Source organism: Mirounga angustirostris, unplaced genomic scaffold (genome assembly GCF_029215605.1).
Source record: "Mirounga angustirostris isolate CCGP_5_RB_7025 unplaced genomic scaffold, mMirAng1.0.hap1 SCAF_8, whole genome shotgun sequence".
In the NCBI taxonomy this organism is placed as follows: Eukaryota; Metazoa; Chordata; class Mammalia; order Carnivora; family Phocidae; genus Mirounga; species Mirounga angustirostris.
The window spans coordinates 2609114-2629693 of NW_026991716.1; the positions used below are offsets into that span (position 1 = coordinate 2609114).

Genomic DNA, 20580 nt, shown 5'->3' on the forward strand with positions numbered 1-20580 from the left:
GAATACCACAATGAATATATTTATCTACAGATCAATGATAGATCAATAAATAGATATTCCGATTGATTTTTCCTCCCACTATCAATAAGTATTAGTTGCAGGTGATTTGCAGATCTACATATCAGAGGTAGAAAAATAAAGCCTCCGCGTGTTAATAAAGGGCAGTCTCTGTGATTTCAAGATTTTTTCAACCTCACCTATCTTTCACTTTCTCTCCTCCTTCCCCCGCTCCACCCCCTCCTTTCGCAGGAACCAGAAAAGATGCGCAGCAGAAGGCCCTCGATTCGTCACACAGACAATCAGCACCCGACCAACCATGGAGGGGAGAACCCAGTTTGCCACAGCGCGAGCCCGAAAGTAGGGAAGGGAGGGAGCCGCGAAGTCCACCTTTTTTGGCAAATGCGCTTAAACTGGAAGGATTTCTCTCCTCCTTACTAAAATACCGGACCGACGAGGGTGGGATTCGAACCCACGCGTGCAGAGCACAATGGATTAGCAGTCCATCGCCTTAACCACTCGGCCACCTCGTCACGGCTGCCCAGCACCTTGTTCCAGCGCTTACTCGGGAACTCCGGCTGCCCTGGACGCAAGGACAAGGAGGAGAGGCTCGGGGACGTCCGCGGGACACGGGGATGGCGGCTTCTACACGAGTGGACCAAGGACTGGCCGGGAGCCTGGCGACGGGGAAAAGGCGGGGTCCGCTCTCGCAGGACTCGGGACCGGGGTCCGGCGGCGACCGCAGCACCTCGCCGCGGGGTCGGGGTCAGATGAGGGAGACGATGCGCGCATGCGCGCAGGCGGTGGGCGTGGCCCGGCGGCGTGGGAACCTGTGGGCCTCACGGGCGACCTCGGGGCCCTGGCGAGTCGGGACTGGGGGTTCGTGGGAAGCGAGACAGTCTGGGCGGTTAGACGGCGGGTCCGCGTGGGGCCGCGCCCGTTTCTACTCCGAGTCCTTACCGCCTGGACGCGGCGGGGTGAACCTGCGCACAGAGGAGCCCTTCACTCGTGGGGCTCTTCTCCCGCTCCTCCGCCTCCGAGGAACCGGGAGTCCCCCCACCCCCGATACCTCTGAGCCTCTTAGGTGATTTTCTTGGGGCAGGTTGCCCAACTTTCATTCGATTTTCCAAGGGATGTGGTGCTAAAAATGTTAAAAGACTCACTGCCAGCGAGAAAATTATTTGGAGAGAGGCTGAAAAAAAGCTATTTCAACAGCTTTTTTAAGATTTTGGGTTTGTTTCACGGAATGAATAAGATGCACATAAATGAACATGGGTAGGGCTGAATTCTGACTAATCAGAATGAATCATTTATGCCCAGGGAAAGAAGGTCCTATTAAAGGTTAGTCTTGCAGAGGAAGTGTTCTAGAGGTGGCCAGGAGAGGGGGTGTCCCACGCAGAGGAGGGGGCCTGAGCAAAGGCAGGGAGGCTCGCAGGATCTAGACAAGTGTGGAGAAATCACTGTGGCTGAAGCGCTGAAGCATGTGAGTGACTGATCAGGAAGCATCCACAAATCTGAGAAGGAAGGTGGCCATGAAGTTTTTTTTCCTGAAGCCCAAGCAAATCAATCATAGGATGAACAACAGGGAACATGGGCGAAATCCTGCAGGAATGGATCAAAGAACCATTGTCTCTTCTTATTTCAAAAACCCTTCTATTTAAGTGTTTGCCGCATTGACCTGCTTAGATCTTCATGCTCAGCTTCACCCTCTTCTCTCTGCTTGTTTTCCACACTCGTCCAATTCCTGATTTTTTTTAAAAAAAAAAGATTATAAACATTTATTTGGGACAGAGAGAGCACAAGAAGGGACTAGGGTCCGAGGGAGAGGGAGAAGCAGACTCCCCACTGAGCATGGGGCTGAAGGCAGCCACTTAACCAACTGAGCCACCCAGGTGCACCCAGTTCCTGATTTTGTATCAAGAAGAATCTATTTCCCCCTCTTTCCAACAAGACCTTTTCCCTCATGGAGAGCTCTTGCCCTTCCTTATTTGAACCTGGATAGATTTTTCTTTTTAATCCATACCTTGGTTCTCAGCTTAAAGCTTATTTTTTTTTTAATTAACATTTTTTGATCAAAGTTAACCACACATGTTTTAAAATTGTAAGTACTTCAAAAATATGTGTCCATGAAAAAGTGGTCTTCTTCCTCTTATCTTATTCCCTCTTGAGAGAGGCAAAGATTTTCAGCCATTTGGCTTTTTGTTTGTGTTGGTTTTTTTTACCAGCAGCCTATCTTCAAATCTCGTGCTATGGCAGAAATGGCTAGTTGTCCACCGTTATTTGCTCCTTCCTTCCAAGGAATGGACATTTAGTAGGGCTCATAGACACCCGTTAGAAGACTACAATGCACAGCTTTCCTTGATGGCCAAGCATGGCCATGTGGCCAGTTTCTAAACTAGGGCATTGGAGAGTAATCGTTCGTGAGACTTGCAGGTAATGTCCAGAAGAGAAAAGAAATACCATCCACTTCTCTCTTCCTACTGTGTGTGCTTGCTGGGAATAGAAACACCATAGGAATGAAGGAGCAGGGAGGTAGAATACTGGAACCAACACCATGGAGCCAAAGCATCCCCTTGGAATTGACTATTCCTTCAGACAGTTATGTGAGAGGTGAGTAACATCTGCTTCCTTTAAGCTGCAGTAGACTGGGGTCTTTGTTACAAAGACAAAATTATGTTCTAACTAATACACATGCTTTTATTTCTACTTACTGATTTTTTTAAGTTTAGTATTTTCTTTTGATTATCCATTACACAAAAAGGAGTCACCTCTCTTTCATGAACATTAGAATTGTTTTTTTCCCAAGTTACCACAAACAGCCATATAAATTTTGCCCCCCCAAAAGGAAAGAAATTGATGATTTCTATAGTTGCTATAGAGTTTTCATCAGGATGTCTTCACCGTGATCCTGTACATTTTCTTCCCCTGCCACTGGTGGTAGATATTCCACAACCTAAGTCTTTTTCTATCTTAATTTGCCTTCTCCTTTTGGTGGGGCACACTGTAGAGTAGCTTCCTGAAAAAAGAGTTCATTGGAAGTAAGATTTTTGATTGTTTGGGCATTGGAGAATATCTTTTATGTTCCTCTATCATTTGATTGAATGTTGGTTGGGTATGGAATGCTAGGTTGGGGAGTATTTTCTTTCAGGATTTTGAAACTTCTCCACTCTCTTCTAGCTTCCAGTATTGCTTTTTGAGAATTAAGAGGTCATTCTAATTACTGATACTTCATTTGTAATTAGCTTTTCTCTCTTTCAGGATAATTTCTCTGTCCCCAGACAGAGATTTTCAAATGTCTGAAAAGTATGCCATCATGTGTTTCTATTTTCATTCATTGTTCTGAGAGCTCTATTACTTCATTAAATTTGGAAAATCATATATTTCAGTTTGGAAAATTAGCTTGACTTCTTTGTTGTTGATTTTCTCACTATGTATTCTCTATTTTCTTTCTTTTTTCCCTGGAATTTCTTTTTTTTTTTTTTTAAGATTTTATTTATTTATTTATTTGAGACAGAGAGAATGAGAGAGAGAGCACATGAGAGGGGGGAGGGTCAGAGGCAGAAGCAGGCTCCCTGCCGAGCAGGGAGCCCGATGCAGGACTCGATTCAGGGACTCCAGGATCATGACCTGAGCTGAAGGCAGTCGCTTAACCAACTGAGCCACCCAGGCGCCCTCTTTTTTTTTTTTTTAAGATTTATTTATTTATTTATTCATGAGAGACAGAGAGAGAGAGAGACAGAGGCAGAGGGAGAAGCAGGCTCCCCACGGAGCAGGGAGCCCGATGCGGGGACTCAATCTCAGGACCCTGGGATCATGACCTGAGCTGAAGGCAGACGCTTAACGACTGAGCCACCCAGGAGTCCCTCCCTGGAATTTCTTTTACCTCAGATTTTAAACCCCCAGGATATTTCCTCTACTTTTTTCTTTCTTTCTTCCCTGCCTCCACTTTTTTCCTTACTATTTGCACTCTTATTTTTTTTCATAGACTTACTTTTTTTTAAGGCAGTTCTACATTTACAGAAAAATTGATAGGAAAGTACAGAGTTCCCACATACTCTCTCTCCTCTCCTATAGCTTCTCCTATTATTTACATGCTATATTATTGTGGTATATTTGTTACAACTGGTGAACCAATGTAACTGAAATCCATAATTTACATTAAGGCTCACGCTTTGTGTTGCCCATTCTATGGGTTTTGACAAATGTATAATGACATGTACCCATCATTACTGTATCATACAGAATAATTTCACTGCCCTGCGCCCTACCTAACTTTATTCCTATATCCCTCCCTACCCTTTTCAGAGTAGCTTCTTTCACTTAACAATATGCTTTTAAGGTTCTTTCATGTCTTTTTGTGGCTTGATAGCTCATTTCTTTTTCTTACTAAATAATATTCCATCATATGATGTACTAGTTTATCCACTTATTTTTTTAATGTTTTATTTATTTATTTTAGAGAGAGAGAGTGCACAAACACGGGGAGGGGTGTAGGGAGACGGAGAGAGATTCTTTTTTTTTTTTTTTTTTTAGATTTTATTTATTTATTTGACAGAGAGAGATACAGAGGGAACACAAGCAGGCGGAGTAGGAGAGGGAGAAGCAGGCTCCCCGCCGAGCAGGGAGCCCGATGCAGGGCTCGATCCCAGGACCCCGGGATCATGACCTGAGCCGAAGGCAGACGCTTTAACGACTGAGCCACCCAGGCGCCCCCGGAGAGAGATTCTTAAGCAGACTTCACACTGAGCGCACAGCCTGACTCAGGGCTCAATCCCAGGACCCTGAGATCATGACCTGAGCCAAAACCAATAGTTGGATGCTTAACCAATTGAGCCACCCAGGCGCCCACCCCATCCATTAATTTATTGAAGGACATTTTGGTTGCTTCCAAGTTGTCACAATTATGAATAAAGCTGCTATAAGCATTTGTATGCAGGTTTTTGTAGTCATAAGTTTCAACTCACTTGGGTATGTACAAGGCAGCATGACTGCTGGAGTTTCCCTTTATATTTTTTACTGAGTATTCTGGAAGATGTCCTTCACATTTATTCCAGCTGCTCCATTTTCATTTCTACTCTCACAATTTCAGTTTTAAGAGGCTTTTGTAATTGAGCTACTGTTTGGTACAGCATTCTTTCTCTCTGTAATAACTTTCCTGAGAAGTTTTCTTCTCTCTGCATAATATTTTCCTCTATTTTATTTTATTTATTTATTTGAGAGAGAGAATGAGAGACAGAGAGCATGAGAGGGGGGAGGGTCAGAGGGAGAAGCAGACTCCCCGCCGAGCAGGGAGCCCGATGCGGGACTCGATCCCGGGACTCCAGGATCATGACCTGAGCCAAAGGCAGTCGCTTAACCAACTGAGCCACCCAGGCGCCCTCCTCTATTTTTTCTAGTTCACTTTTATCTCTTTCATATTACTTACTTTAGATGTCTAGTGATCTTTGGTTGCTGGTTATAGTTATAATTAAGCCCTAAAAATAACTGGAAACTGAGATTGTGAGTCCAGTTCATTGACAGTGGACCTCACTGTAAAGTGATCTGCCTGTGCCATTTTCTATCAGACAGTATCTTTAGCTCATCCTTCTGGGGATAATAAAATGTCTCGAAGGAGGATTATTCAATCTCTGGCTTAGATGGCATAAAACTGACTTCCTGCATCCCAAGAAAATTCCTGAAGGACAAAGGTTGAAGGAAGTTCCTTTTGAATTTCAAACTTAATGAATGACACCATCTGCTTCAAGTTACAAAATTATATTACAAATAAATTATAAATTCATATTTCATGTATAAAAAGAGACAATATATTACACACCGCTTCTGAAGAAGGACCTGCATCTTCAATGCTAATTAGGTCTCCAAAATGGACCAAAACAAGGAAAGGTAAAAAAGACCACACACTTGCAGAATTACATTAAGGCTAAGATGAGCTGGGCCAGTTGAGACTTGAAAGAAACTGTAGTGATGTGTGTGTGTGTTCACTGTCCGTGCTGGTCACAAAAGGAAATAATTAGCTGGCATGAGCAGAGTAACTGGATTAATACCTTCCTCTCCATCTTTTTTTTTTTCTCTCTTTTAAATGTGTGTTCATTAATTTACCTGAGCGTTTTCAACAATTCCTAAGTGAGAGCACTTCCTGGGGCGGAGGAGAAAGTACTGGTGGGTTTTCGGGCACGGGGTGGGGATTGCTCCGGGTTTTTCTCTCGGGTGTTCAAACCCTGGCCAGCAACATGCCCTGGTTCTCCACGCTGTTATGGGAAGCCTGTCCTTCCTTCCTAGGACGCGCGAAAATGGTGACTATTTAGTTATTCGTGATACTGAACTCCGTGGAAACGAAAGCTTTTTTACTGCTTGCCCACCCCTGCGTCCCTAGCACGCGGCACAGGCTGACAATATTCACCCGCCGCCGGAGCCGACGAAGGAGCTCCAAACCGGGCGGTGCAGGAGGAGACAGAGGCGGGGTCTCCTCGCAGCGGCGGAGCGCAGCGCGAGCACGCAGGCGCTGCGAGTCCGAGGACGCTCCGCGCAGGGCGCCGTGGGAGCGGAAACCCCACTTCCGGACCGGGCGACCGGAGGGAAGATCTGCGCTGGCGCCGACCCCGGCTCCTCCCCGCCGCAGGTGTGCGCACGCGCATGCGCGCCCGCCGCCACGCCCCCAGCGGCGGGAGGGATGCGCCGGAGAGCTGGCGCCGGTCCGCGCTCCAGGTGCGTCGCTCTCAGGGCGACCCCCGCCTGCGTGCCCCGCTCCTCCGGGGACACTGCCTTTGTGCATAGGGTGAAAGCCCAGTCTTTGGGGCAAGAATATTTGGGAAAATACTTCTTTTTTTCCTCCCCTTCCTTCTCTAAATACAGTTGGTTGAAAAGGAAGCGGGCTCGTCCGGGATTTGAACCCGGGACCTCTCGCACCCGAAGCGAGAATCATACCCCTAGACCAACGAGCCGCCTACGTACGGGGTTTGTCCATATTTTGATATAAGAAGAAATAGAATCAAATTCTCCGTTTTGTTTTGTTTACAAATACTGTGTTCCCTGAGGAGGTGTAATCCCCCACCAATCACAGGGATGAAACAGTTGGAAGAGCTGCTTGTGTGCGTGGTTTGTTGGTTTAAACCACCATGACACCACGTGGTTGGAAGAAAGCCTGCTCACCTGTAGGAGATTTTGACATCTTCTTTCCCCTTTGTTCTACTTTGCTAAACCAGTCTACGTAATTGAACCCATTTTCATTTAGCTTATCATTAAATTCGGTTAGAAAAATTCGTGTTCTGGAGTTTTCCTCTTATCTCTGTTACCCTTTGAAAGCTGGGGATGACCATGACTGAGGGGCTCAGAGACCATTTGCCCTAACAAGGGGTCTTCGCAGCTACCAGAAGTTCCTAGAACGAATACTCCGAGTCTCGGCAAATGCCGCTGATTCCATTCCATAACACTAACTTTTCAGGGGCACCAAGAGGTTAGTATCAGGTGAGTTTATTAACTTACCAAAACTTCTGGTTAAAGTCAAAGTTTTCACCAGGGGTCATTAGCTGATATCCGTAAACCACGTTTTAAATCCATGTGAATATGTATGCATTGAACTAAGACACATTTCAGTTTTGCTGTACCGAATTCGATACCTTCAAAATTAAAAATAATTCGCCTTATTACATTCATTCTTTCAATTATTCTATAATTATTTATAGAATTAGAATTCCTGTTCAGTTTTGTTTTTTTACCCCAAATGAGATTCTTTTACAAAGATGAATAAAAATAATGATTTTCTTAAATATGTGAGAAGAGAAATCAATTCTTTGTGAAAGAGAGAGTGGATTTAAACTAGCACTCACTTTATATTTTGATTTGAATTTACTGGATGGATTAAAATAATTATGAAGTTACTAGGCACTCCTCTTTAGATCTCCTACTCAATGTTGGAATAGTGTGATTCTTATTAAAATCCATCTGTTTGCTTTGTACCTTGACGGTTTAAAAAATCTTGATTGATTTCTCTGAAACATCTGCCTTTGAGTAGTAATAACTTCTCACTGCCCTCAATTTCTATTCCAAATGCCATGGTTCAGACTTAGCATTCCCCTTTCATGAAAACATGTTCTCCTCTTCAAGAAATAGCATCTTCTATTCATTTACAGATGGGTCCCCTGACATATGACTATAATAAAACTTTAAATCAAATTTTAAATACTTCATTGTGGAAAAGAACTGTTCAACCTGAACCCAAAAATTTCCCGAAGAATTAATTCTCTGGTACACAATTAAGAGCACTTCCCTTCATCTTGAAATCAACTAAATAGATTAGTTTACTAATTTCTGAACTCAATGCAATGGTCTTGGGGTCACACCCTCCATAGAGCGACCTACATTCTAGACCTCAAACTTCTGTTCTCCCTTCATTTCCATAGTGTGATATACTTTCCCCTTTCTCAATCCAATTTCCCTGAGAATAATAAATAATTTATTTACTTTTATACCAGTGAGAACTCAGACTCCAAACAAAGGCCATTATTTAAACATTGTTAAAAGGAGCATAATTTTACACAGTAGATGACCCACATGTAATTTATATTCCAGTCATTTTACTGAGACATCTACTGCCCTTGTCTAGGCCATTGTAGATCATACATAATAAGAGGCTTAGTTGTGTCGGCAAACATGATTGTATATTCATACTTAAACTCAAGTTCCTTGGTAAACAGAAGGCACACCATGAAGATATAGTTACAGAAGACAAGTTAGGACAATGGATAAAATACCCTAACAAATGAAAACAAGACTTATTTGCCAAGTTTCTATTTAATAATTACTCAGTGTCAGATTTATGTTAGGCCCTGGGTTACCAAAGGCAAGTAAGAGTTTCAGTCCTTAGAGAGACTCACTCTAAATGGCTATCTGGGTAGTTATAATTGTCACTTTTCTAAATGTTCTCAGCTGAGATTTTATTCCATGTTCTCTCATATCTCTCACCCAAAATTTTCCTTGTATGGCTTTAATTATTCCTTTCGGACTGCTTACGGTGGTAAGGTTTGGGTTCCGCTGCCATGGACCTTCCTCAGGGACAGCTCTCATCTGTTGTAATGGTAGGCCAATACAATCTTCACACATTTTCACTTAATACCATTATCTTTGGAAATATTACTGAATCACTAGGTTTATTATCATTTATAGATGGGAAAAAGAAGCAATCGTGGCACCAAGTAAATAAGAGTTAGAGGGAATTTTTCTCTCTTCACACTTTCAGAATCAAAAAGATGAGCCACAATCTTCTTGGCTATTTAATCAATGTAACTACACTTAAATGACAACTAATATACTTTGGGGGGCCTTCTGATGACTTCTTAACTTAGGCTCATGTTACTAAATTTTTCATCCTTCCCATCTGTTATATGAGAACCACTCCCACGTGAGTTCTATCTTAGACTACTGTGACTCACTTAACACAATCAAGTTTACATTAGTTCAGAACTCTAGTTTTGATCTGTATTTTTTTTAAAGATTTTATTTATTTATTCATGAGAGACAGAGAGAGAGAGAGAGAGAGAGACAGAGGCAGAGGGAGAAGCAGGCTCCCTGCGGAGGAGCCTGATGCAGGACTTGATCCCAGGACCCTGGGATCATGACCTGAGCCAAAGGCAGACGCTTAACCAACTGAGCCACCCAGGCATCCCTTGATCTGTATTTTTATCTAAAGAATATATTTGGAATCTATTCCAAATTTCATAATCTACTCTGTGGTCTGACAAATGATTTGAATGACATTCATGTTAATTTCCTATAGTTGACTTTCACAGAGGTAATTGCCTGACATTTTTTTTTTACAAGTCCCCTAAAAATTTGCTTTCTCATAAGCGAGACAGAGTGGAGACTGCACTCAGTTCCCCTCATCCCCAACCACAAAATCTAGCATTTCTTGGCTGCCTCCATAAAGAGAAAAAGCTAAAACTCTACGCCCTTGAGTAGCCTATGTTGCAGGAATGTGGAGGGAGGATGCTGACTGAAAGAGGGTTCTTGACTGTGAAGACTGGTAAAGATAAGACCAAACCAGTCCACCCCAAGAGCAATGACAGCTCTGACTTTTCACCCAAGTTCTCCCTCATTATAATACTAAAAAAATCATGCCCAAGGGTGGAGATATAACATGCTAATTAGACACATGATGTATGAAGAAGCAAGACCTTTAAGTTCACAGGAGCCAAGCAAACCCCTCCTTTATATTCCCACCAAGTTCTCTCTCTCTTTTTTTTAATTTTTTAAAATTAACATATAATGTATTATTTGTTTCAGGGGTACAGGTCTGTGATTCATCAGTCTTACACAATTCACAGCACTCACCATAGAACATACCCCCCCCCCGATGTCTATCACCCAGCCAGCCCATCTCTCCCACCCCCCTCCACTCCAACAACCCTCAGTTTGTTTCCTGAGATTAAGAGTCTCTTACGGTTTGTCTCCCTCTCTGGTTTCGTCTTGTTTCATTTTTCCCTCCCTTCCCCTATGATCCTCTGCCTTGTTTCTCAAATTCCTCATATCAGTGAGACCATATGATAAAAGTCCTCTTTAAAGCTCTCCTGACCCCCCAGGGAGCCAGCCTGGAGACTCCTCTGTCCTGCCTCCCTCGCGCTCCAGCAGAAGCCCCCACAAAACCTTGCCTGGAGCTCCCCTTCTGCCTCCTGTCAATTTCTATTGTTAGGCCCAGTTCGGTGACAGAAGTCAGCATTTTCACCAACGTATTTATTTCAGTATGCAGATTGTACCCCGAGCACCGGTCCTTATTACTACATCTGGTTTATGCCTTTGAAATCTCCCTATTCTGCTACAACTAAGCACAGAGTCCTTCAAAGTTGTGACACTTATGTGCAAACAGCTGTCTCCAAATTCTTTACAAAATGGTGTCCCTGCTTGCTGAGTTTCTCACAAGATTTCTCTGAAAAAGGCAATGCTGGGAGATGAATGTTTAATGTGTCTCTCTCGTGTATGTCCTTAGCTTTAGAAGCTTTGGGCTTTTCAGTAGGATTGAGAGGAATTTGAAATGGCAGCTCCTTTGAAAGACGGTTCGTCAACCCAATTAATTTTCTTACAAAGTTTTTTTTTTTAATCAATATTTTTCTGAAAATATTTCTTTAGTCAAAGACAAGACCCAGGAAATAGCTGATATTTCTGTCAACTCTTACTTCTTTCTCTTCATCAGTTTTCCTGTCTTGTATCTCATAAGGATGCCATCTGCTTTGATCATCTCACACTTTATTTCTATTTGTCTGATCCCGTTCTTCCCAAAGATCACTAACAGGTCAGTTTGGGAGAGAACGCAGGGCACCAAATCACCCCGTGGCCCAATGCACCCATGGACTCCTCAGACGCAGAACAGGCCCCAACCTCATTTTCTCCTGGGGACACATGTCATGACTGTCCTTTGGTTTTTATTTCTTTCTAGAGTGAACCGTAACATACCTGTGACTCTCAGTCTTCTGGAATTACTCAAAGCCTTGGAGGGGGAGAGCATAGGGATGCGGAATTCATGGCCATTCTGGACAGCCCTGAGATCAGGCACTGCCCACCGCCCAGATTCCAAGATTACACCCAGGCAAGGAATGAGGCCACCTCCAGATCCAGGGCCATCAGCTGCCAGAGGCCCAAGGACAGGAGCACTGCTTCTTTAATTGTTTTCTCTCCACTTACTTGTTTTCTATCCCTCTGGTACTCATTTGTTGTTGGGTTTTGTAAAGTTATCTTAGTTTCTACCTTTTGATAACTTTGTGATGCCTGCTAAGATTGGTCTTTGACTGAATGTTCTAGTTGACTAATTTTATCTTTGGGGAGCATGCCCATTGTCTTATCTGATAGTCAACTGAGTTTTCAAAAAATTCATTCATTGCTTATGCATATGCAGCGTCTCCAACAGGTTCTTCTTCATAACTGTTTATTCTAGCATCAGGTTTCCTTCTCCTTCCTTTATGACTTTAAGAAATTGTATTAGGTTTATTTAATTTATTTATTTATTTATTTATTAAAGATTTTATTTATTTGACAGAGAGACACAGTGAGAGAGGGAACACAAGCGGGGGAATGGGAGAGGGAGAAGCAGGTTTCGCGCAGAGCAGGGAGCCCGATGCAGGGCTGTATTAGGTTTATTTTAAATCCTTATTCTAATATCATCCATAAATTCACCTCTAGTGTAGATTTCCTCATTATTGTCATTTTAAAATAGAGCTTGCACCCTGCAGATGTCTCCTGCCCCGCGTCTGGAACCATGATCTCCCTTTGTTGATAATAAGTGTTTCTGGTAATAGGAGCAAAACCCCCTCCCTGATTGTGCAGATCCCAATGATACAAGGTGAGAACGGCCATGGCACGTGGCAGACGCTTCTGGTTTACCATGTCAGCCACACTACATCTCATTTGGCCCCTCTCCACAAGGAAGCCATCCACCTCTGCCAAGAAATTTTCCTGTACCATCTGCTACAACGCTGTGGTTTTTCTGAAGTATGTCCCTATCTTTCCTGAGATGTATGTGAGGAGATGTTGGTTGGGTTGAGAGCAGGGAGTTACTCTCCTCGGAGGTTACTTTGTCTGCCTTCTAAACATAGGGTTCAAGTCCTAGCCTGAGTGATAGCAGGTACCTAAACTACAACTCTGAAATTGTTTCCACCACTGAACACTCTATGAATTCTTTGGGACAGGTGGTGACTACAACAGCATAAAACTCCAAGGAAGTGGCTTTCTTTCTGTCCCTCCTCTCATTCTGTATTTCTTCATTGTTATTTTGGTTATTCTTAAAGAAATACACCCGATCTCCTCTTGTCTCCAGCCTGCTGGGTTATCACATAGCTTCCAAAAGTGACTGATAAAGGTGAGAGGTAACAATGGAAAAATCCAAACCTCCCAAATGCGTATTTTAAGGAATATCTTTAGGATTTAAATACTTTGCAATCATGAATTGAGTCTTCCTATTAATGAACCTGGTGTCACAAAACTGTGTCCTCTCTCTTAATTACAAGTCCCAGCCTCTGTATTCACACTGATTTCAGCTGTTCAAAATTGCGTGTGCACTTTGCCTTAATGTCCCCGGGATGGCAGGGAATCAAGGGGCAGGGCTAGTCACTGCTCATACTGTGCTCAGTTCGCTGGAGCGGTCAGCTGTGCGGACTCATGCATGCTTCAGGGAAACAATAGTTTGTCTGGAAACAAAGTTTGCAACCTCCAGAGCTTCCTGAGTGTAATCTGAAACTGGCCCGTCTGAGGAGAGCAGGGAGAGACTGAAGAAAAAGGCAGAGGCAACCCTCTCCAGGTTGGTAGGCAGCACTTTTAATTAGCAAGAGAATTTATATACTAGGCTTGTCTTTGGTGGCCGAAGACAAGTAGACCCCTGCACCTGCCTGCCAAATCTTGGAAGTTTATACAGAGGTCCTAACTGGGTTCAGTCACAGAGGTCTAGAGGGTGTCATAACACCATCTCACGCTCTCAAAGTTGTGTCCTTGGGGCAGCTTCTGGAAGCAGGGAAGGCTAACAGAACCCATATTCCAAGGACAGGGGAGGGAGTGAGGAGCTCCTGTTGCCAGGGTCCAGCTCATGAGTCAGCCAGTGGCCACATCCTCTCAATGACCTGCCCAACATTTGGGAAGAATCCATTTAATTAGATTCCTAAAGATTCGACCTTTATCACATTGTCAGAATCAGGGTCCAGAATTCTAATTCATAAATCATGGAATGGTCTTTATTCATTTCTGTAAAATTAATAAGTGATTACAGGGTACTTCCTATCTCTCATGCTTCCAACAGTGCCACCAAAATAACTTTTGAGATTTAGATTATTTGATTTGAAAAAAATAAACTAGAGAAAGGGGAACTATAATAAGGGATATGGGCAGAACTCTGTGATGAATCCCACGGTTCCTTTTTCTCTGGTGTGCAGACCTCATATAATCTTCTCTCCTTGAAGATGGGGGAGGACCTCTGAATATGGTGGAATTTCACCACTATGGGGAAGGAAAAATTCTTCCTCTACCTTTCAAAGTCTTCCAGCTGGTTTAAGAGTTAAATTGATGTGAGACAGTATAACAGGAGAAAAAAACACCAAGTTTTATTACATATCCCTGGAGGACCTATAAAGAAATGGAGACAAAAGAAATGTCCAAGGCAGGTGGTTTTTATAATTTTTAGACAAAGAAACAATACATTTGTGAGGAATTGACAGGACAAAGAAAACAGATGTTTGGGAGCTTTACTGAGTAAGGAATTCTAAGTGGAATTTGGACTGAGATAGTGGATTAGTAAAAACATAATAGGGTTCTTTATACAGCCTTCTCCACTCTTAAATTTTCCATCTCTGGTGACAAAAATTTCTTTTTACTTCCTAGTACCGGGGGAGTATCTTTCACATGAAGTTATATTTCCTGTTTTCAGGGAGACTGCAGAGGTCGGAGGTCCATGCATTGGCTGTTTCCCTAATAGCTTCAATTCAATATAATCAGTATGTGTCTGTGGTACATTTTCTCAAGTCTTAATGAGAGTGCCAACATTCAGCCCGATGTCCATCTCTGTGAATCATCACAAACGGGCTGAGAATTACATAACCGAGGGTTAAGACTTCGAGAATGTTTAATATTAGGAACTTTTTTTGTCAAAGAAAGAATTTAAACATAAAGACATAATACAATCTGACCAATAAAAGAAAAGAAAACAAAGCACCAGCAGGAGAACACTGTGAGCGGCTCTCATCTCGGGGGGGTTGTGGTAGAGAACCTCGGGTTTCTGCAGGTGGCCGGCATGCTTGGGGTGCTTTGGAGAACGCGCACCATGGAGACCCTGGCCAGCCCATGAGACCCAGAAACAGGAAATCTCGCAGGGCCATGGGAATGAGAAAAGCCACGTCGTTGTCTGGCTTGCTGGTAGAAAAACACAGTAGCCTTCACTTTCATCACTCTGCGACCTGCTTAGGCTGCTGCCGTTTTTCACGTGATAGAGTAAGTTCATGCCGAGCCAGGAACTGAGCATCCGAAAGAAGAGGAAAAAGGGAAGGATACGCCCCGTGGATGCTGGCTTGAAGCTGGTGCACACGGAGGCTCCGGGGCTGCTGGTGGTGGCCTGGACCACAGTGAGGAAGCTGCTGGTGCAGGTCGAGAGGCCCCGGGCCACCCTCTCGAGGGACGCAAACACTGTACAGCCTGTGTCGTCCGGGAAGTTTCGCAAACCGGAAGTTTCTATTGTTTTTAGCGTTACCTTGGAAAAAAGTATTATGATATTTGTAAAAGCCAAGTGCATGAGAATTAGATGTACAGATTTCTTTTTAGTGTCCCCAAAGAAAATGCACGTGTAATTCACAAAAACAAAGACGTTCCCCACCATGCCAGGTCCAATTACAGAGAGGAATAGTGTTCCTTTAATAATCATCAGAAACATCTCTTACTTCATGGGCAGGAAATCTTTGGATCTAGCAAACACCTCTTGAGGAAAGCAACAGTAATGATGATATGCATCTGGAAAGAATAATGTGTATCAGAGGGCTTTTCTGGTGTATCAGGGACACTGAGCCACGGGTCATGATGTATGTAATGGAGCAGAGTTTTGTCCAAAGGACTCTATTACTGTCCCTGTGGGCACTCGCTGTGGGTGATTCTATGAGCCTGAAATTCAGTCTTGGGGATGAGCATACAACAATCTAAATTTGCAACTAAGATTTTTTTCTGTGCTCCATACCAGCAAAACCAACCTGCCTGTTCAGATCTTTATATATCTAACATATGTTCAATCTCAGCATGTGCTAAAATGAACCAAAAATTCCCCCAATCTGATGTCACCCTGTGTTTCCTACTTTGTCATATGATATTACCATCAGCCAACTCCAAAAAAATCTGGGTCTTCTTCTTAACCTTCTTCTTAACCTCTCCACCTCCCCACACCCCACAACAAGGACTCAGTTACTCCTCTTGCTTCTGCATCTTTCATAGCTCACAAATTTAGCCTGTCTCATCTGTCATCGTGCCCCTTCTTATGTTCAGCATCCATCACATACTCAGTTTGATTAGTATAACAACTTCCTGGTTTGTCTCCTGTATCCAGATATTTTTTGGTGGGGAGGGGAAGGGCAGAGGGAGAGAGAGAGAATCATAAATAGGCTCCACACCAAGCACGGAGCCCGATGTGGGGCTGCATGTCAGGACTCTGAGACCCTGACCTGAGCCAAGATCAAGAGTCCGACACTCAACCCACTGAGCCACCCGGGCGTCCCTCCTGATTCCAATTTTTATATCTCTGATACATACACCTTAATATTTCCAGAGTTGTCTTTCAAAACCCCAAACATTTTCTGTATGTTCATTGCTTATAGTTTTCAGTGAGTTTTCCTAGTTTTTGAGATCAAGTTAAGCTGCCAAAGACTTCCAGACACAAGCCTGTGGGCAGCACAAACTCAGATCTATGACTTGCAGCAGCCTGGCCAGGGCCTGGGGGCCCTTGGAATGTTGCCTGCAAGGGTCTTTATAGGAGGTCTGGGTCCCACTGTGGAATCGGAAGAGACTCTATGCGGAACCTGGATCCGTTCAGGATGTTTGATGTCTCCCAAGGGGGTTAGCAAAGCTAATAACCAGGAATTGGGTGCTGTCAGGGGACAAGGGCAGTTTATAAAGGAGGGATACCCCAAATTTGGGGCCATATCGTAAAGTGAGTTGGGGCATCCTCGGGAAGAAAAGAGTGGTCACTCAAACACAGGTTCACTACGCCATCTCATAGCGGCTGAAGAACGTGCGGAGAAATGACTCAGGCAAGTGGGTCAGTGTGACCTGTGTCTATTCTCTCAACCTGGTTGATACTAGAAGTGATTTCATCTTTATCAGTCCCAGCTGATTGTCACACTTTCAGGCTGGAATTAGAATTGCTCTTTCACTACTAACCTTTTGAATCTCATTTCTCACATAGACATCTCTGTAGAACTACTGACAATTCCCCCCCAGCCAAAGAAACCAGGACATCTAACTGCCAGTGTGCGTAGGTTCCATGTACTTGGAAAGCTTCCCACACGCCTTCACCCCGCGCTGTGTGCTACCCCATCAAGGCCCGGCCTTAGATGCACCTTTGTCATGCAGGTGTCTGTCAGCATGAGCTGCGGGAAGTCAGGCTCGTATCCGGGTTTGGAACCAGGAGGCCTCAGGACATGGGGAACATTGGCAGTTATGGCCATCGGCCTCCACTTCCTCCCCCAACAAATAGGGCGACTAATGCCTGCACCATGTAGTCAAAGAAAGCACGACGTGATCCTCAATGCCTAGCACCTCGTGAAATAAACTACCAGCCTAACAGCAGGAACATCAGCAATAACCAATATTCTGGAATGAGAACAGATGAAATACTTAGGCAAGGCTCTGGAATCTATTAGAAATGACTGCACTCAACACACCTCAATGCCCTGATGTGTCCTTATTAAATATGTTCGTGCTTGGTTTTGTTTATCTCTGTCTAGGATTTCCCACTTTTCTGGCATTCTTCTCACCTTCCCCAAATCTCAAAGCTCTGAGTCCGAATTGGGACCACTTTCTGTATCTCCTAATAAACCACGTCTCTTTCTTTCTGACTGAATAATAGGAACAATGTCAGAGGGGGGAGGGATGGTACTCTCCCAGATTATGCTTTGGAAATGGTCAAGTAAACAATTGTAGAAGACATGCTTCACACTCAGTAGTTGGGTGAAGCCCATTCCGGATCTGACACCCACCAGCTGAGCCAAGTCAGTGCATCGCTCTCAGCCCGTTTTCTCCACTAAAAAATGAGATGAGGGCTTCCTGCTACGGAGGCTGTGGTAAAGTGAACGTGGACAGCCTCAGGGTATTCAAACCTGGCAATTCAAAAGTAGGAATTTGCAATGGAAAAAAGACAGTCTCTTCAATAAATGGTGCTGGGAAAATTGGACAGCCACATGCAGAAGAATGAAACTCGACCATTCTCTAACACCATTCACAAAGATAAACTCAAAGTGGATGAAAGACCTCAATGTGAGACAGGAATCCATCCAAATCCTAGAGGAGAACATAGGCAGTAACCTCTTTGACATCGCCCACAGCAACTTCTTTCAAGATACATCTCCAAAAGCTAGTGAAACAAAAGCAAAAATGAACTTTTGGGACTTCATCAAGATAAAAAGCTTTTGCACAGCAAAGGAAACAGTCAACAAAACAAAGAGGCAACCCACAGAATGGGAGAAGATATTTGCAAATGACACTACAGACAAAGGGCTGGTATCCAAGATCTATAAAGAACTTCTCAAACTCAACACCCAAAAACCAAATAATCAAGTCAAAAAGTGGGCAGAAGATATGAAAAGACACTTCTCTGAAGAAGACATACAAATGGCTAACAGACACATGAAAAAATGTTCATCATCATTAGCCATCAGGGAAATCCAAATCAAAACCACATGGAAATACCACCTCACACCAGTTAGAATGGCAAAAATGGACAGGGAAAGAAACAACAAATGTTGGAGAGGTTGTGGAGAAAGGGGAACCCTCTTACACTGTTGGTGGGAATGCAAGTTGGTACAGCCACTTTGGAAAACAGGGTGGAGGTTCCTCAAAAATTTATTTATTTATTTATTTATTTATTTATTTAGTTAGTTAGTTATTTATTTGAGAGAGCGAGAATGAGAGAGAGAGAGAGAGAGAGAGAGTACATGAGAGGGGGGAGGGTTAGAGGGAGAAGCAGGCTCCTCACTGAGCGGGGAGCCCGATGCGGGACTCGATCCAGGGACTCCAGGATCATGACCTGAGCCGAAGGCAGTCGCTTAACCAACTGAGCCACCCAGGTGTCCCCTCAAAAATTTAAAAATAGAGATACCCTATGACCCAGCAATTGCACTACTGGGTATTTACCCCAAAGACACAGATGTAGTGAAAAGAAGGGCCATATGCACCCCAATGTTCATAGCAGCAATGTCCGCAATAGCCAAACTGTGGAAAGAGCCAAGATGCCCTTCAACAGATGAAAGGATAAAGAAGATGTGGTCCATATATACAGTGGAATATTACTCAGCCATCAGAAAGGATGAATACCCAACTTTTACATCAACATGGGTGGGACTGGAGGAGATTATGCTAAATGAAATAAGTCAAGCAGAGAAAGTCAGTTATCATATGGTTTCACTTACTTGTGGAACATAAGGAATAGAATGGAGGACATTAGGAGAAGGAAGGGAAAAATGGGGGGGGATTGGAGGGAGAGATGACCCATGAGAGACTATGGACTCTGAGAAACAAACAGGGTTTTAGGGGGGAGGTAGGAGGGGGGATTGGCTAGCCCGGTGATGGGTATTAAGGAGGGCAGGTACTGCATGGAGCACTGGGTGTTACACGAAAACAATGGATCGTGGATCACCACATCAAAAACCAATGATGTATTGTGTATGATGTATGGTGACTAACATAACATAATAATAATAATTTTAAAAAAGTAGGAATTTGCCAACAGCCCCTGTCACTTTAATCCTAATGGCTACTAATATGTGCCCCACCCAGCCGGCATGTGTTGGGGGAAGGTGACTTACACGGATGGTGTTCTTATTGATATTAGGATCCGGAGGCTTAAGGACGCAGGAAGAAGAAAACCTTCCAATTACACCCATGCACGTGGGGCATCTGTCACACACTGGGGAAGACAGAGCTGGCTCATAGGCAAACACAGGAATGCACCAAATGAGGGCTACGAGGTTCATCACTGCGGGTGATGCTTGCACAGGCCTGGTGTGGGGGCCACGGAGGCTGAAGGAACAGCTGCTCCCGGGAACCGGAACAGCTCTGGCCCGTCTCGATTTCCGGATAAAGAAAGTGGACCCCTCGGTGAGAGCCCACCCCAGAGCTCTCCCGTGAGACCACAGCCTGAACTCGGGACCGTGCCCACACGTGTCTGGAGGCACATTTGCTGGAACTGGTCCCCATCATCTTTCTGGCCCCGGGGACATACCTTTGCAGGATCAGGAGGCCGGGTGCTCAGGCTCACAGACCCTCTCAGGAGCTGCCTTCCTTAGTCAAAGACAGAAGCACCATCCCTGCGTCTGAGGGAAAGTTCCTCTGGCACAGGGAGGGAGACAAAAATCCATCAGGTATGCTCACGGGCTACCTGCTGTGCAGCCAGGCTCTTTGCCGCTCCTTCTGGCAGGTGAACCCTCCCCCTCCCCAAGCCATATATGTACCCTCTGGATTTGAGGAGCTGTTGACTAACATAACCTGGAACCAAGACTTCACTTTTCAAGGCTGTCAGCCTGTCAGGGAGGAGAAAACCCTTGGCAGAATCTCAGTCCCTGAAGTAGAGCTTTCCCTGTCCCTCCACAATTACAGCAAGTGTTGGGTTCAGAACTGTTCTCCGTCTTAATTAGCTTAATTATTTTAATAGGAAGGATGTGAGGTGGGAAAATGAACAACTAGTGAGGCTCCCGGATCCAGCTTTCCCATTTTTCTGGCCCCTCCTCACCTTCCCTAAGTTCCAAGGCTGTGAATCAGAATGGGGACCAGCACCCAAACACATCACGGTCGCTTTCCTTTTTTTCTCGAGATTTTCTTTTTGCACAGGGAAGTAACAAAGGATGGCTGGAGATTCTGTTTTCTGAG

General features: G+C 44.2%; 1 protein-coding gene and 2 non-coding genes across 3 annotated transcripts; all 3 read right to left on the reverse strand.

Annotated features, from left to right (window-relative positions):
* Positions 1–448: 448 nt before the first annotated feature.
* TRNAS-GCU (transfer RNA serine (anticodon GCU)) lies at positions 449–530 on the reverse strand. The gene has a single exon. It is a non-coding gene; the product is annotated as a tRNA-Ser (tRNA).
* Positions 531–6866: 6336 nt separating this feature from the next.
* On the reverse strand, positions 6867–6938 carry TRNAP-CGG (transfer RNA proline (anticodon CGG)). The gene has a single exon. It is a non-coding gene; the product is annotated as a tRNA-Pro (tRNA).
* A 7585-nt stretch (positions 6939–14523) lies between these two features.
* Positions 14524–15388, reverse strand: LOC123842842 (vomeronasal type-1 receptor 43-like). The gene has a single exon (XM_045872031.2). The coding sequence runs from the start codon at positions 15386–15388 to the stop codon at positions 14594–14596; it is 795 nt and encodes a 264-aa protein (XP_045727987.2). The 3' UTR covers positions 14524–14593.
* Between the last annotated feature and the right edge of the window lie 5192 nt (positions 15389–20580).

What these genes read in the sequence shown, in the direction of transcription:
- LOC123842842 (XM_045872031.2), bottom strand. Translation starts at nt 15,388, where the DNA reads ATGTTTCTGATGATTATTAAAGGAACACTATTCCTCTCTGTAATTGGA.